At 40.8% G+C, this 18262-nt stretch overlaps 1 protein-coding gene across 1 annotated transcript in view; it reads left to right on the top strand.

Annotated features, from left to right (window-relative positions):
* Positions 1–18262, top strand: part of LOC117514727 (CUB and sushi domain-containing protein 3-like) — an 885172-nt gene that overhangs the window by 812100 nt on the left and 54810 nt on the right. The window contains exons 61-63 of the mRNA XM_034175291.1: positions 643–816; positions 2519–2592; positions 17324–17435. Coding sequence (XP_034031182.1) covers positions 643–816; positions 2519–2592; positions 17324–17435 — 360 coding nt within the window. The remainder of the gene's footprint in view (positions 1–642; positions 817–2518; positions 2593–17323; positions 17436–18262) is intronic.

Here is an 18262-nt window from a genome sequence, read left to right as displayed (position 1 = left end):
AAAATTAATATTTCACTTGCTAATTATTTTGATCTGAAATTGAGTGCCATGGCCTCGCTCTCTGCCTGTATGGTGCCAAGATGAATCTTTACCTACGAATAGTTATCATCCAACAGGATTTATTGTTGGAAAGAAAAAAATATGACATGAATTTATTCTCAAACACCAATGCCAATGCAGCCGTCTAAATTCAATAAAAAAAAGCCAAAGAAAGCTCAAGGAATATGTATAAGTAAGGTGATGTCAATGCAAATTGATTAATTCGGTCCATGAAGATGTTCCAAAGCTTACAGCAATCAATGATTTCCGCAGTCAGATGAAATAAAGTGAGATGGTAAAAATCCTCTGAACAGCTTTGTCATTACAGCAGCACAGCACCTGTCCTGCTTTTTATTTCCGAGTTACACACCGAATAATCTACTGAATGCTGCATTAACATGGCTACATGTTGCCGTGCTTCTGATGCTATAAAGGTAAAAAGATGTGTTTGAATGGCAGAAATGGGGCAGAGGGATCTGGCACTGAATTTATATGTCGTGCCCTGTTGCATGCAGCACTTGCAGAAAAATATGTGACATTGTGTTGGCCTTGTCTGCCCTCAGATTAGCGCATCAGCAATATCTCACATTTGTGCCTCTGCAGCCAAGTTCTGCGGCGATCCGGGTGTGCCTGCCAAAGGACGCCGAGAAGGACGGAGTTTCATCTTCAAGTCAGAGGTGATGTTTAACTGCAATGCCCCCTATGTGCTGGTGGGATCAACAACACGAATGTGCCAGGAGGACGGCACCTGGACTGGGTCTCAGCCTCGCTGTATAGGTACTGAATGAGCTAGATTAACCATGTATCGTGATTCATGCTGTTGAGCCATCTTTATTTCACTGCATCAGACTAAACATAAACCTGTTTCCAAAACATTCAGCTTCATTTGTTGTGGTTTGTCTGGTCCTGGTCCTATTTGTGATGGACTTCATTTTGTTGAGGTTCCGAATCACATCAGGATTTTACATTTTGTAGAGAATAATAATTATATATAATTTAAAAAAAAAAAAAAACTTTTTTATGTTGTCATTATGGGGTGTTGTGAGTAGAATTTTGAGGGGGAAAAAATGTGGTAAAAGTGAAGTGCTGTAAATACTTTCTGGATGCACTGTACAGAGCAGATAGCTCTGTGGATAGGACCTGGGCTACCAATACATATGTAGACCTGCCTTTTGATTCATGGTGTGAACTCCAGGATACCTGTTTGTGTCCTTAATTGGATTTGACACTTCATCCATATTAACTTAGTCCATGCAGCTAGAAATGGGCAACAACCTTTGCTGGGGAAGTAACTTGTGATGGACTGGTGTCCAAATTAGATCCTAAAGGCTTACTTAATTTCATGGTATACTGATACTGAATTGTAAGTATTGTTTTACCACCTTAGATGGTAAGATAAAGTCAAAATTGGTAGCAGGCCCATGAACTCCAGGTCATAAGTACAAGTTGTTTATTTGCTCAAGCCAGGTCAGGTCTGACAGCATGCACCGGTGCTGTTCTTAGTGAGGTCCACCCAACTACAACAGCACCTTGGGTCCTGGATGACCATCACCCAGGCCGACATCTAATCCATCCCAGCAAAATATAAATCAATAAAAATTTCATTTTGGGCAGCATTAAAGCAGAAAACAGAATTCATATCAATTCTGCCACTGACCTTACCAATTCATACCTGGACTACATATCTCAAAACAGAACCAAAATGTGAAGTAGATCAAAATTGTTCAGAGAGCACCCACATCAGTCATAGAGAATATTACCTGGACTTTTAAACCGTCATGTTCTGAACAAAATATTTTAAACTCATGTTTAAAAAAAACCCTATGATTGGCCAACCCTAACAAAAATAAATCATCTCATCCCATCCATGTGTATCTGCCAAATTTGATCAAAATCAGCTTATTATTAAGATATCTGGTATAAAAATGGTTGTATTTTACAATCTTAAAGACTGGAGTTATTGCCACAAATGGACAGTTATTTATGCATTTTATTACAAAGACTTGTGATCTTACACTCCAACACTAACTGCTTGGATGTGTGTCGTCAGAACTCACTGGTGTCTTCAAATAAATCACCTCAACCAGTCCAGACCAATCAAACCACATACAAACACAAAAACACACAAAAAAAGAAGTAACACACACTGTAGCACTCGTATAAATCACACACAAAATGTGTTTCAGCCTGCTTTTATTGAGGTTGGACGCATTTTCCCAGATGGAAGTATCTGAACTTGAGTTTCATCATTGACTAATTATTTTTGAAAAGTTCATGCTTTGTGAATAATTTTAAAGCCACAAGGAAACTGTGTGGTTCTTCTATTCATGTTATCAGGCCACTTTCCTAATTATCCTCCGGTACATGGTACACCAAGGACAAATTACTTGTCACTGCTGGTGATTGCCCCTCTATCAAATTGTCATTTTTGCTCTCCTCTAATTTGTCTGTTGTTAATGATGATGGTTTCTTATTCCAGAGCCCACAAGAACCACTTGTGAAAATCCAGGGACACCTGAGCATGGCTTCATGAATTACACAACAGGATTTAAGGTAAAGTCATCCAACGCTCTGCAGTTAACATCTTACCGAAGAACCTGAGGTGACATATTTATCTGAGACGTTCATTATTCCCGGAAGATGTATTGTAAATGTTCACAGTCGGAACCACTCCAAGCTCATCGTTGGCTTTTATGGATATTTTTGATCAGCATGTAAAACATGAGAATGACATAAAAACTCAAAATAATGCCAACATCTAACTCTGTGTATGTCATAACAGAACATGCTATAATTACTCCATTCAACTGTAGTGCATTCAGGGGTTTTGTTTTTCATTGTGTGTGGCCAGCCGTCCAGCCATGTGTGAACAAAATAACTGAGTTTTGATCCCATATGTACCACATTTGTAGGAATGTTTGAGGCTTAGCCAAGGATAGAGATGTTTCAGTTGGAGATAAATCTGTTAAAAGTCAAGGTCACGGGCCAAGGTCATAGTTCCAACATTTAGAATGGCTATTTCAAGGAATCAGTTACAGACCCAAATACATTTGGGATAGCTCTTTTGTGGAATTGGTTACCAATACACTAGTGGTTACTACAGTTTAACTCAGATTAGTGGGTTACACATGGTGGAATGGTTCTGTGTTAGTCAAACATAATATGGTTCAGTTTTCGGTAGATTTGTTCAAAGTCATGTCAACAAAGAGCCATATGTTGTAGTATCACTGAATCACAAAGAAATAATTTGCAGGAACTGGTGTCAAACATGTCACGTGTGAACGTTTCACCCAGCATTTATTCAAAGTTTTCAATTTGTACTACAGTTTATTATGTACAACTGTTGTATCAAATAATGTATTGCTGTGTATTATGACATGCTATGCAATATTCCACAAGTACTAAGTACTTTAAACATTACCATAAGTTATTGTACCATAGATTAGTCCACCTGATCAGTGTTAGAAGCAGCCCGGTTACCGTTGTTCACCGGCACTGACTGTGCTTGTGCAAACATCCAGCACCGGTTCTAAGCTCACAGCCCGACATGTTCCTTGTATGAATCTATTTCATCTGACCAGTTTCCACTGGGTAGCCCAGGTGGAATTATCTTCTATTCCTTTGGATGATGTTGAAAGGATGCAAGAATGAAGTCATAAAGCATGTCTATATACACTATTAATCCCAGGAGCTTGCACTGAAGAAAACCAAATGTGTTTCCTCGTCTCCTTTGTACCCTTTTTTTCCTCTGTGTGCTTCTTTGTTGTCTGCTACACTTTCTTTTTTCTTCTCTTTTTTCTTAGGCACACTGCTTGAATGTAATGAAATGCAGTACCAAAGTCCTGCACTTCTGTAAATCCTGCTCCGTTTTTCAGACTGTCTCAGAGTGTAGGAGGTGTTTCATTGGGATGCATTATTCCATATATGGAAAAGCAATATAATGTTGTACAGTTTTGTTTTGTTTTTTTTCATGCCGTGGTCTCTGTTTCATTAAGTCAGTATATATGACTGGTGTCTTGGATTAGACTATTACACTGTAAGTGTATACAAGTACTTATGTTCTCTGTACAAGATATTTTAAAAAGAAACCAGTCCTCAAGAAATTCATTCATTTTATGAATTAATGAATTTATGAATTTAAAAAACCCTCAAAGCACAATTAATTAATTAATTAATTAATAATTGTGCTTCAAGGGTTTTTTTGGTTGGCTAGTTGGTTAGTTACTTGCTTGCTTTTTTATTATTATTTTTTAATTATCTTTTTATTGTTGTTGCCACATAGTTATCTTAAAACTTTGCATGTGATTACAGTGGGATCAATGCATTTCCAAAATAGCCTTTTTTTTAAACAGTAACCGAAACATCAAGATTCATATCAACAAAATCTATGCGTGTATGTATATACTCACGTGCACACAACCACACACATACCCATATATACATACATACACACATGTATATATATATATATATATATATATATATATATATATATATACACACTCAACAAAAATATAAACGCAACACTTTTGGTTTTGCTCCCATTTTGTATGAGATGAACTCAAAGATCTAAAACTTTTTCCACATACACAATATCACCATTTCCCTCAAATATTGTTCACAAACCAGTCTAAATCTGTGATAGTGAGCACTTCTCCTTTGCTGAGATAATCCATCCCACCTCACAGGTGTGCCATATCAAGATGCTGATTAGACACCATGATTAGTGCACAGGTGTGCCTTAGACTGCCCACAATAAAAGGCCACTCTGAAAGGTGCAGTTTTATCACACAGCACAATGCCACAGATGTCGCAAGATTTGAGGGAGCGTGCAATTGGCATGCTGACAGCAGGAATGTCAACCAGAGCTGTTGCTCGTGTATTGAATGTTCATTTCTCTACCATAAGCCGTCTCCAAAGGCGTTTCAGAGAATTTGGCAGTACATCCAACCAGCCTCACAACCACAGACCACGTGTAACCACACCAGCCCAGGACCTCCACATCCAGCATGTTCACCTCCAAGATCGTCTGAGACCAGCCACTCGGACAGCTGCTGAAACAATCGGTTTGCATAACCAAAGAATTTCTGCACAAACTGTCATAAACCATCTCAGGGAAGCTCATCTGCATGCTCGTCGGCCTCATCGGGGTCTCGACCTGACTCCAGTTCGTCGTCGTAACCGACTTGAGTGGGCAAATGCTCACATTCGCTGGCGTTTGGCACGTTGGAGAGGTGTTCTCTTCACGGATGAATCCCGGTTCACACTGTTCAGGGCAGATGGCAGACAGCGTGTGTGGCGTCGTGTGGGTGAGCGGTTTTCTGATGTCAATGTTGTGGATCGAGTGGCCCATGGTGGCGGTGGGGTTATGGTATGGGCAGGCGTCTGTTATGGACGAAGAACACAGGTGCATTTTATTGATGGCATTTTGAATGCACAGAGATACCGTGACGAGATCCTGAGGCCCATTGTTGTGCCAACATCCAAGAACATCACCTCATGTTGCAGCAGGATAATGCACGGCCCCATGTTGCAAGGATCTGTACACAATTCTTGGAAGCTGAAAATGTCCCAGTTCTTGCATGGCCGGCATACTCACCAGACATGTCACTCATTGAGCATGTTTGGGATGCTCTGGACCGGCGTATACGACAGCATGTACCAGTTCCTGCCAATATCCAGCAACTTCGCACAGCCATTGAAGAGGAGTGGACCAACATTCCACAGGCCACAATTGACAACCTGATCAACTCTATGCGAAGGAGATGTGTTGCACTGCATGAGGCAAATGGTGGTCACACCAGATACTGACTGGTATCCCCCCCCCCCCCCCCCCCCATTAAAACAAAACTGCACCTTTCAGAGTGGCCTTTTATTGTGGACAGTCTAAGGCACACCTGTGCACTAATCATGGTGTCTAATCAGCATCTTGATATGGCACACCTGTGAGGTGGGATGGATTATCTCAGCAAAGGAGAAGTGCTCACTATCACAGATTTAGACTGGTTTGTGAACAATATTTGAGGGAAATGGTGATATTGTGTATGTGGAAAAAGTTTTAGATCTTTGAGTTCATCTCATACAAAATGGGAGCAAAACCAAAAGTGTTGCGTTTATATTTTTGTTGAGTGTATATATATATATATATATATATATATACAACCCCTGGCAAAAATTATGGAATCACCGGCCTCAGAGGATCTTCATTCAGTTGTTTAATTTTGTAGAAAAAAAGCAGATCACAGACATGACAAAACTAAAGTCATTTCAAATGGCAACTTTCTGGCTTTAAGAAACACTATAAGAAATCAAGAAAAAAAGATTGTGGCAGTCAGTAACGGTTACTTTTTTTAAACCAAGCAGAGGAAAAAAATATGGAATCACTCAATTCTGAGGAAAAAATTATGGAATCACCCTGTAAATTTTCATCCCCCAAATTAACACCTGCATCAAATCAGATCTGCTCATTGACATTGACCCTATGTGTCTTTTTGCAAGGAATGTTTTTGCAGTTTTTGTTCTATGGCAAGATGCATTATCATCTTGAAAAATGATTTCATCATCCCCAAACATCCTTTCAATTGTCCAAAATATCAACATAAACTTGTGCATTTATTGATGATGTAATGACAGCCATCTCCCCAGTGCCTTTACCTGACATGCAGCCCCATATCATCAATGACTGTGGAAATTTACATGTTCTCTTCAGGCAGTCATCTTTATAAATCTCATTGGAAAGGCACCAAACAAAAAGTTCCAGCATCATCACCTTGCCCAATGCAGATTCGAGATTCATCACTGAATATGACTTTCATCCAGTCATCCACAGTCCACAATTGCTTTTCCTTAGCCCATTGTAACCTTGTTTTTTTCTGTTTAGGTGTTAATGATGCCTTTCGTTTATCTTTTCTGTATGTAAATCCCATTTCCTTTAGGCGGTTTCTTACAATTCGGTCACAGACGTTGACTCCAGTTTCCTCCCATTCTTTAAGAGTTTGATAATGCTGTCCTTTGTTTCAATTGACATCTCTCGTGTTGGAGCCATGATTCATGTCAGTCCACTTGGTGCAACAGCTCTCCAAGGTGTGTTCACTCCTTTTTAGATGCAGACTAACGAGCAGATCTGATATGATGCAGGTGTTAGTTTTGGGGATGAAAATTTACAGGGTGATTCCATAATTTTTTCCTCAGAATTGAGTGATTCCATATTTTTTTCCTCTGCTTGGTCTAAAAAAGTAACCGTTACTGACTGCCACAATCTTTTTTTCGTGATTTCTTATAGTGTTTCTTAAAGCCAGAAAGTTGCCATTTGAAATGACTTTAGTTTTGTGTCATGTCTGTGATCTGCTTTTTTTCTACAAAATTAAACAACTGAATGAACATCCTCCGAGGCCGGTGATTCCATAATTTTTGCCAGGGGTTGTATATATATATATATATATATATATATATATATATATATATATATATATATATATATATATATATATAAGGTCTATTAGAAAAGTAACGGACCTTATTATTTTTTTCAAAAACCATATGGATTTGAATCACGTGTGATTACATCAGACATGCTTGAACCCTCGTGGGCATGCAAGAGTTTTTTCACACCTGTCGGTTACGTCATTCGCCTGTGGGCAGTCTTTGAGTGAGGAGTGGCCCACCCTCTCGTCGATTTTTTCATTGTTTAGGAATGGCTCAGAGACTGCTGCTTTGTTTGATCAAAATTTTTTCAAAACTGTAAGGCACAACTGAGTGGACACCATTCGATAAATTCAGCTGGTTTTCGGTAAAAATTTAACGGCTGATGAGAGATTTTGGTCTGGTAGTGTCGCTTTAAGGACGGCCCACGGCGCCTAACGGCGATCTGCGCTTCGAGGCGGCAGCGTCTCGCCATTTCAAGTTGAAAACTTACACATTTCAGGCTCTGTTGACCCAGTAAGTCGTCAGAGAACAGAGAACTTTCAGAAGTCGTCGGCATTAGGCGTTTATTCGGACATTCCATTGTTAACGGACATTTTGTAATGAAAGAACGTGCGGGAAGAGTCGCATGTCGGGCTGGACCCGACCGCGGGGGTTCGCGACAGGAAAAACACCTCCGTTGGAAACCTTAACGGACAAGTTGGAACATGCCCAAGCTGTTAAACAACTTCTCAGTTACTCACTTGTTGAAAGCCATCAAAAGCCGCCTGAATTTTACAAATGGTTTTCAACACGGAGGTGTTTTTCCTGCCGCGGCGCACACAGATTCACCGAGTCGTCACGGAAACGACTCAGCGAATTTGCGCGCACGTCTTTCATTACAAAATGTCCTTAAACAGTGGAATGTCCGCATAAACTCCTCATGCCGGCCTCTTCTGAATCTTCTCTGTTCTCTCACGACGTCCTGGGTGAATTAAGCCTTAAATTAGGATGATTTCAGCTTGAAACAGGCCGACGACGGCGCCTGGAAGCGCTGCAGGACGTCCCGCTCCGTGGGAAGTCCTTACAGCGACAGAAACACCCCATAATCTCTCATCAGCCGTTAAACTTTTCACCGAAAACCAGCTGAATTTCTCGAATAGTGTCCACTCGGATATTCCTCACAGGTCCAGAAAAAAGTTTGATAAAGCAACGCGCGCCGTCTCGAGCAGCGTGTGAAACAAAGGAATTCAGCCGAGAGGGCGGGACCACATCTCACTCAAGGCCTGCCCACAGGGAAATGACGTCACCGATACGCGTGAAAAAACTCACGCATGCGCACGAGGGTTCAAGTATGATTGGTGTAATCGCATGTCAATCAAATCCATATAGTTTTTTTTTTATAAAACTGCCGGTTAGTTTTATAAGATACCTCGTATATATATATATATATATATATATATATATATATATATATATATATATATATATATATATATATATATATATATATATATATATATATACACACACACACACACAAAAGAATGAAGGTAGCATACTAAAGCAAGGGATTAACTAAAAGAACATTCAAACAAAATCAGATCTGAATAATATGATAAAATTCAACTGTCCATTCCATATTCTGTCAAATTTTTCTGTTTCCATACGCACAACATAGGTCAATTTCTCCATCACAAACCAGTCTAAATCTGTGATAGTGAGCACTTATCCTTGCTGAGATAATCCATGCTACCTCACAGGTGTGCCATACCAAGATGCTGATTAGACGCCATGATTAGTGCACAGGTGTGCCTTAGACTGCCCACAATAAAAGGCCACTCTGAAAGGTGCAGTTTTGTTTTATTGGGGGGGGGATACCAGTCAGTATCTGGTGTGACCACCATTTGCCTCATGCAGTGCAACACATCTCCTTCGCATAGAGTTGATCAGGTTGTCAATTGTGGCCTGTGGAATGTTGGTCCACTCCTCTTCAATGGCTGTGCGAAGTTGCTGGATATTGGCAGGAACTGGTACACGCTGTCGTATACGCCGGTCCAGAGCATCCCAAACATGCTCAATGGGTGACATGTCCGGTGAGTATGCCGACCATGCAAGAACTGGGACATTTTCAGCTTTCAAGAATTGTGTACAGATCCTTGCAACATGGGGCCATGCATTATCCTGCTGCAACATGAGGTGATGTTCTTGGATGTATGGCACAACAATGGGCCTCAGGATCTCGTCACGGTATCTCTGTGCATTCAAAATGCCATCAATAAAATGCACCTGTGTTCTTCGTCCATAACAGACGCCTGCCCATACCATAACCCCACCACCACCATGGGCCACTCGATCCACAACATTGACATCAGAAAACCGCTCACCCACACAACGCCACACACGCTGTCTGCCATCTGCCCTGAACAGTGTGAACCGGGATTCATCCGTGAAGAGAACACCTCTCCAACGTGCCAAACGCCAGCGAATGTGAGCATTTGCCCACTCAAGTCGGTTACGACGATGAACTGGAGTCAGGTCGAGACCCCGATGAGGACGACGAGCATGCAGATGAGCTTCCCTGAGACGGTTTCCTACAGTTTGTGCAGAAATTCTTTGGTTATGCAAACCGATTGTTTCAGCAGCTGTCCGAGTGGCTGGTCTCAGACGATCTTGGAGGTGAACATGCTGGATGTGGAGGTCCTGGGCTGGTGTGGTTACACGTGGTCTGTGGTTATGAGACTGGTTGGATGTACTGCCAAATTCTCTGAAACGCCTTTGGAGACGGCTTATGGTAGAGAAATCAATCAATCAATCAATCAATTTTTTTATATAGCGCCAAATCACAACAAACAGTTGCCCCAAGGCGCTTTATATTGTAAGGCAAGGCCATACAATAATTATGTAAAACCCCAACGGTCAAAACGACCCCCTGTGAGCAAGCACTTGGCTACAGTGGGAAGGAAAAACTCCCTTTTAACAGGAAGAAACCTCCAGCAGAACCAGGCTCAGGGATGGGCAGTCTTCTGCTGGGACTGGTTGGGGCTGAGGGAGAGAACCAGGAAAGAGTCCGACATTGTTTTTGCAAAGTTACACACCGATTTAATGTTAATTTTAGTGACCTCCGATTGGCGTAACCGGGTGTCATTACTGCCGACGTGAATTACAATCTTACCAAATTTACGCTTAGCCTTAGCCAGCACTTTCAAATTTCCTTCAATGTCGCCTGCTCTGGCCCCCGGAAGACAATTGACTATGGTTGCTGGTGTCGCTAACTTCACATTTCTCAAAACAGAGTCGCCAATAACCAGAGTTTGATCCTCGGCGGGTGTGTCGTCGAGTGGGGAAAAACGGTTAGAGATGTGAACGGGTTGGCGGTGTACACGGGGCTTCTGTTTAGGGCTACGCTTCCTCCTCACAGTCACCCAGTCGGCCTGCTTTCCCGGCTGCTCGGGATCTGCCAGAGGGGAACTAACGGCGGCTAAGCTACCTTGGTCCGCACCGACTACAGGGGCCTTGCTAGCTGTAGAATTTTCCACGGTGCGGAGCCGAGTCTCCAATTCGCCCAGCCTGGCCTCCAAAGCTACGAATAAGCTACACTTATTACAAGTACCATTACTGCTAAAGGAGGCCGAGGAATAACTAAACATTTCACACCCAGAGCAGAAAAGTGCGGGAGAGACAGGAGAAGCCGCCATGCTAAATCGGCTAAGAGCTAGTAGCTACGCTAAGCTAGCGGATTCCTAAAAACACGCAAAGTGAATAATGTGTAAATAATTTAGAGGTGATTCAGCAGAAGGAGTGCTTTAGTTAAGGCACGTAAAGATTACACTGGGAAACAAATCGTAATCTAGATAACTAGATCAATCTAACTGCGCAGATTAAACAGCTAACAGATACAGCAAAACACCGCTGTGCTCGGGAACAGGAAGTGATACAATACCGCAGTGAGAGCCAACCACCAGTAGAGGCAAGCCAACATTGGCAAGCCAGAAATGAACATTCAATATACGAGCAACAGCTCTGGTTGACATTCCTGCTGTCAGCATGCCAATTGCACGCTCCCTCAAATCTTGCGACATCTGTGACATTGTGCTGTGTGATAAAACTGCACCTTTCAGAGTGGCCTTTTATTGTGGGCAGTCTAAGGCACATCTGTGCACTAATCATGGTGTCTAATCAGCATCTTGATATGGCACACCTGTGAGGTGGGATGGATTATCTCAGCAAAGGAGAAGTGCTCACTATCACAGATTTAGATTGGTTTGTGAACAATATTTGAGGGAAATGGTGATATTGTGTATGTGGAAAAGGTTTTAGATCTTTGAGTTCATCTCATACAAAATGGGAGCAAAACCAAAAGTGTTGCGTTTATATTTTTGTTGAGTGTATATTCAGTGTCTTTCCCCTTTAGGTTTTCTAAGTCCTTATATATTTTTGAGATCAATTTCCTATTGAGTTTATTTTGGTAAGCCAAGACAAACATTGTAATTATTGCTGTATCCTTATCCACGTATTCTTTTTTAATATCATGCTTAAAATAGTGACTTAACTGTAGAAACCTGTAAAAGTGTTGCCTTTCCAAATCCCACCATTCTCTTACTTCCTGGAAGCTTTTACACTTATTATTTTCCACTAGTTCCCAAAACATGTGAGGAACTTGTTTCCAGGCCTTAAATCTCCGGTCATGTTTATTAGGAATAAAGTCTGAGTCAAAACCTATCCATCTTAGAAGTTTCAATGGTGTGATAAGTTATTCTTTAACACAATTTTGAACAAAACTTTCAGTGAAACTTCAAGCCATGGGTTAATTTCATTGCTACACTGTTGTCTTAATTTATCATCTCAAATTAATGCTTGAACCAAATTCCTTAAATCATATTGGCTTCAATTTTTTTCCACTTTGCAGAATATGAGGGGCTACACAAGTTCAGCAAAATTTTGATTTGTGCTGCTTGATAGTAGCTTTTAAATCATGGGCGTGCAAATCCTCCCTTCCCTTTTGGTAACTTTAGAGTTCTATATTTTATTCTAGGTTTTTTCCCCACCACAGATATATCTCATGAGTAATTTATCCCACTCTATGAATTCCTTGTTGGATACTTCCACTGGAAGGTTTTGGAATAAATACAATAAACAAGGAAGTACATTAATTTTAATCACCTCAACCCTTGATGTAATTGTTGTAAAAGTAATTAAATTCCAACTTTCCATATCCTCTTTTATTTTTGCTATCAGTGGGTCATAATTTGCTATTTTCATCTGGTTTAAGTCATGTGTCAAATTAATCCCCAAATATTTCATTGAATTTTGGTTCCTTTTGATTTTGTAGCTTTCCTTCACATTTTCCGATGGAAAATAATTATATGCAAGAACTTGTGTTTTTTGTACATTTATTTTGTAGCCTGATAGATGCCCAAATTCCCCAAAATCTGTCATGAGCTCTGGCACCAATGTATTCGGACTTGACAAATATATTAAAACATCATCTGCAAACAATGCAAGCTTTTGCTGTCTTCTCTTGGATCAAACGCCTTCTCGGCATCCATCCCCATAATAACTGTTTCCATTTTTTTCAGCTTTTATATGCTGCATGACATGTAATGTCCTCCTAGTGTTGTCTTGAGTTTGCTTCCCTTTCATAAAGCCTTTTTGATCCACTTGAACTATACCTGGCAAAATCTTTTCCAGTCATCTCACCAAAATTGCAGTGAACAATCTATAGTCCTGATTTAATACACTAATTGGTCTATAATTTGAACATTCCTTTTTGCCTTTACCTTCTTTTGGTATTACGGAGATAATAGCCTCTATCCATGAAGATGGAATTTCTCCTTTCTTCAGTACCCAGTCATAAATGTTCTATGTAATCCTGGCATTAATATTTCACTATACTCCTTATACCATTCTGAGGTAAACCCGTCTGCCCCCGGTGATTTATTTATTTTTTAAGTTTAGAGATTTCCAGGTTTATGTCCTGAAGTGTGATTTCTGAAATCAGAAGGTGTTCTGTTCATCGGATACCTTAAGTAAAACCAATTTCTCTAAAAAAAAAAAAAAAAAAAAAAAAAAAAAATCTGTTTTTTAATTTATTCTCACTGGCTGGTTAATCATATAATTTTGAATACTATAATTCAAAACATTTTAGAATTTCCTCTATTTAATACCTCATTTTTTTAAAGTAAATACAATTGGTCTCTGCTTTTTTCTACTTCATTTCTTGAAAAAGTTTAGTATTTGGTTGTCGTTTATGTTTTTGCTCTAATTTCCCTAAATCTCTCAGTAGTGCATCTAAGGTTTTTTGTCTGTTTTTTCAGAAAGGGAGTCTTGTCAATTATTTTCCCTCTTAACACTGCTTTACAAGCATCCCAAAGCACCAGTGGGGACACCTCTCCATTATCATTTTCCTCAAAATATATCTTAATTTCATACACTATTTCGTTCTTCACGTTACCTGTCATTATACTATTATTAAGACTCCAAGATGTTGTTTTTACTTCTGGGGTCAATAATATAGTCAAGTACACAGGACTATGATCAGATAAGTCCATCACCCCAATTTTACAGTTCCCTACTCTGTGCCTATCTTTGTTGTACATCAAATAAAACAGTCAATTCTTGAATAGTTGTTGTGCGATGATGAATAAAAAGTATAATCCTTCTTAATTGGGTTTATTTCTCTCCATATATCAATGATCCCCAATTCCCCATCATATCTGTATTTATTTATTTGTTTATTTATTTTACTATTACATTTTTGGAGGTGCTTGTGAGGATGTATTCAGTTGGGAGTCTAACCTCTGATTTAAATCCCCACCTGCAATTAAAATTCCTTCTCCTTCCAATGTAATCATGTCAAACAATCAATCAATCAATCAACTTTTTTCTTATATAGCGCCAAATCACAACAAACAGTTGCCCCAAGGCGCTCCATATTGTAAGGCAAGGCCATACAATAATTATGAAAAACCCCAACGGTCAAAACGACCCCCTATGAGCAAGCACTTGGCCACAGTGGGAAGGAAAAACTCCCTTTTAACAGGAAGAAACCTCCAGCAGAACCAGACTCAGGGAGGGGCAGTCTTCTACTGAGACTGGTTGGGGCTGAGGGAAAGAACCAGGAAAAAGACATGCCGAGAAGGGGGGCACAGATCGATCACTAATGATTAAATGCAGAGTGATGCATACGGAGCAAAAAGAGAAAGAAACAGTGCATCATGGGAACCCCCCCACAGTCTACGTCTAAAGCAACATAACCAAGGGATGGTCCAGGGTCACCCGATCCAGCCCTAACTATAAGCCTTAGCGAAAAGGAAAGTTTTAAGCCTAATCTTAAAAGTAGAGAGGGTATCTGTCTCCCTGATCTGAATTGGGAGCTGGTTCCACAGGAGAGGAGCCTGAAAGCTGAAGGCTCTGCCTCCCATTCTACTCTTACAAACCCTAGGAACTACAAGTAAGCCCGCAGTCTGAGAGCGAAGCGCTCTAATGGGGTAATATGGTACTACCAGGTTTGCACACACTGCAGCAGGGATTTTGGCCCATTCCTCCACACAGATCTTCTCTAGATCAGCCAGGTTACTGGGCTGTCACTGAGAAACACGGAGTTTGAGCTCCCTCCAAAGATTTTCTATTGGGTTTAGGTCTGGAGACTGGATATGCTTCTTACGGAGCCACTCCTTGGTTATCCAGCTGTGTGCTTCGGGTCATTGTCATGTTGGAAGACCCATCCATGACCCATCTTCAATGCTCTAACTGAGGGAAGGAAGTTGTTCCCCAAAATCTTGCAATACATGACTCCGGTCATCCTCTCCTTAATACAGTGCAGTCGTCCTGTCCCATGTGCAGAAAAACACCCCAAAGCATGATGCTTCCACCTACGGTGTTTTTGTGATGGTACTCAGCATTCTTCTTCCTCCAAACACGGTGAGTGGAATTAAGACCAAAAAGTTCTATTTTGGTCTCATCTGACCACATAACTTCTCCCATGACTCCTCTGGATCATCCAAATGGTCATGGGCAAACTTAAGACGGGCCTGGATGTGTGCTGATTTAAGCAGGGGAACCTTCTGTGTCATGCATGATTTTAACCCATGACGTCTTAGTGTATTCCCCACAGTAACCTTGGAAACAGTGGTGCCAGCTCTCTTCAGGTCATTGACCAGCTCCTCCTGTGCAGTTCTAGGCTGATTCCTCACCTTTCTTAGGATCATTGATGCGCCACGAGGTGGGATCTTGCATGGAGCCCCAGTCCGAGGAAGACTGACAGTCATGTTTAGCTTCTTCCATTTTCTAATAATTGCTCCAACAGTTGATCTTTTTTCACCAAGCGTCCAGAGGGGGTCTCGCAACCAGTGCTCAATGGGCTCTTTAAATGTTGAATTCAAGTGACGCTGGGAATCCGAGTTTCTCTTTAAACATGGATTCAATAAAACCAATCAAAAGCAATCAATAAAAGCTCCGTCCTCGGCATTCTCTTTTACTCTGTGAATCCTAATGTTGTCCCTCCTTGATCGGCTCTCTTGATCCGTTAGTCTGTCCATCAAGTGTTTTTGTAAATCAAAAGGCTCCAAAGTAGCGCCTTCCATGGATTGTAAATGATCCTCGGACTCTATTATGTGCCGCTCGGCCTCCTCCACTCTGTTGTTTGTCTTTTTTTAGATCATCCCTAATCTCTTGGAATGACTCTGCGTCCTCTTATTTCACGTAAAACAGTTTCCAAGTCTGACATTTCTTCTCCGAGTTGTGCTTCTTCAGTTAGCTTCGTTGCGTCTCCCTCTTCACAAGTTAGCTCTGTTGCTAGCTCGGAAGTATTTTCTGCCTCATGACCGTATTTTCCCAAGTTTAATCCATGTTTTGCTTCCCGTCTTGCTTTCATGTAGTCAAGCCCCCTTAAGTATGATTATTTCAGAGAATAGTCCTTCAAGGAGTCTACATAAATCATATGTCGGGAGCTGCCTTGCAACATTGCCGCCATGTCAGAGAACCAACCTGGAAGTCCTACTTGCTTGCTTTTATGTTTTTCGTTTGGGGTAGGGACACTAATTTCCGATGGTTGCAGGATTGCATATTTACGTTCCTGAGCAACTATAACAATTTGATTTGAGATTACTGACTGAAAAAAGTTCATAGGTACACATTGTATTGTAAATTGATGGTTTTATATGCTGATCATTATTTATAGAAAGAACAGAACAATAAAATAGCAGAATAGGTTATTGTTGCATACAAATTACTAATTGGTGCTATTTAAATATTTACTCGCAGCAATTCCTCGAGTTGCACTCTTAAATTAACAGTAATGGTGAAAATTATTACTTTGAGTACAGAGGTTGCTTAATCTGAGTTTGTGAAGTCATTATTTAGCCATACAAATTATTTGATACCTCTACTGTTTTGGGCTGCAGCAAACCCAGAAATTTCAAGGAAATTAAGTTAATGCCAACATGACAAATAAAACAGACGGTGAATTAATGATTCATGGCAATTACACATAAATGATTCATTCTAGGTGACAATTTGAGTAATTTAAAAGCACAAATTAACTAATTTGTGAGTTTGCAGGAGTAATAGCACTGGCAAAAAAATGAATTTTGAGCAAACATTTTTTTTTTCTGTTGGCTTGAGTCGACATTATTTACCAAAAACCCAGACGCCCCACTTTCTAATCTGTATCAGTTGAGAACACAAACAAAGCCCAACTTGGAGGAACAGTCTCCATCTGCCTTCAGACTTTCCAGATAATCATTAAGAAAAGAAGAAAATAAAAACGTGTTTTGTGTGCAGTAATTATTTTCAGCTTCTTGTGTTTGATGCTGTAAGCGTATTGGCATTTGTCTCAGTGCACTGACTCTCTGGGCTTTGTGTGCTCTGTGTTTGTGGCCAGGTCGGCAGCAGAGTGGATTTCCAGTGCCAGCAAGGGCACTTACTGCAGGGCTCAACCACCAGACTCTGCTTGCCAGATCTCACCTGGACCGGCATCCGGCCGTCCTGCATCCGTGAGTTGATGTTCCTCGCTCTGTCTTGATGTTGCGCTCCACAGTCTCAGTTTAATAAACCACTTCTGGCATCAGGGCCATCACCACAAGCCACTCAGATACTCTCTTCTCGCCAAAGATCCCTTCTTTAGGGCTCCTTCACACATAGTGCGAATAAGTACAACTCAGGGCAACTCACGGCGGAACAGCTTGTATGAGCGAACCACGAAAACATAGAGCTGATGGGCAGGCATGCACAATGCCGTTGTGATGGTTCGTGCATGCAGGAACACACTGCAACCACCACATCGCGTGGCTCCTGTGAAAATAAAAAAATAAAAATACATGTCACCCACGGGATTCAAACCTGCACTTTCCAAAAGCTCTGATTGCCAGTAAGAAACTTTACCACTGAGCTACCATTGCTGTCCTGTAAAAGGTGTGGGGAAATGCCTGATATCAAGAAGGACATGGACATATTTTAAAAAATACAACCACACACCATATAAAAACACCGCATTTTATCGAATCCCTCTTATCAACCGGGCAATACAAGCATGATCTGTCCGTTCCTCTGTAGATGACCCATGGTCACAGACCTACAGTCATGAAATTCAATTCAATTCAATTTTATTTATATAGCACCAAATCACAACAAACAGTTGCCCCAAGGCGCTTTATATTGTAAGGCAAGGCCATACAATAATTACGTAAAAACCCCAAAGGTCAAAACGACCCCCTGTGAGCAAGCACTTGGCGACAGTGGGAAGAAAAAAACTCCCTTTTAACAGGAAGAAACCTCCAGCAGAACTAGGCTCAGGGAGGGGCAGTCTTCTGCTGGGACTGGA

The sequence above is a fragment of the Thalassophryne amazonica genome, chromosome 7 (assembly GCF_902500255.1).
Source record: "Thalassophryne amazonica chromosome 7, fThaAma1.1, whole genome shotgun sequence".
Taxonomy (NCBI): Eukaryota; Metazoa; Chordata; class Actinopteri; order Batrachoidiformes; family Batrachoididae; genus Thalassophryne; species Thalassophryne amazonica.
Note: the sequence above shows the minus strand (reverse complement) of the source record. Positions and strands in the feature narration are given on the sequence as shown.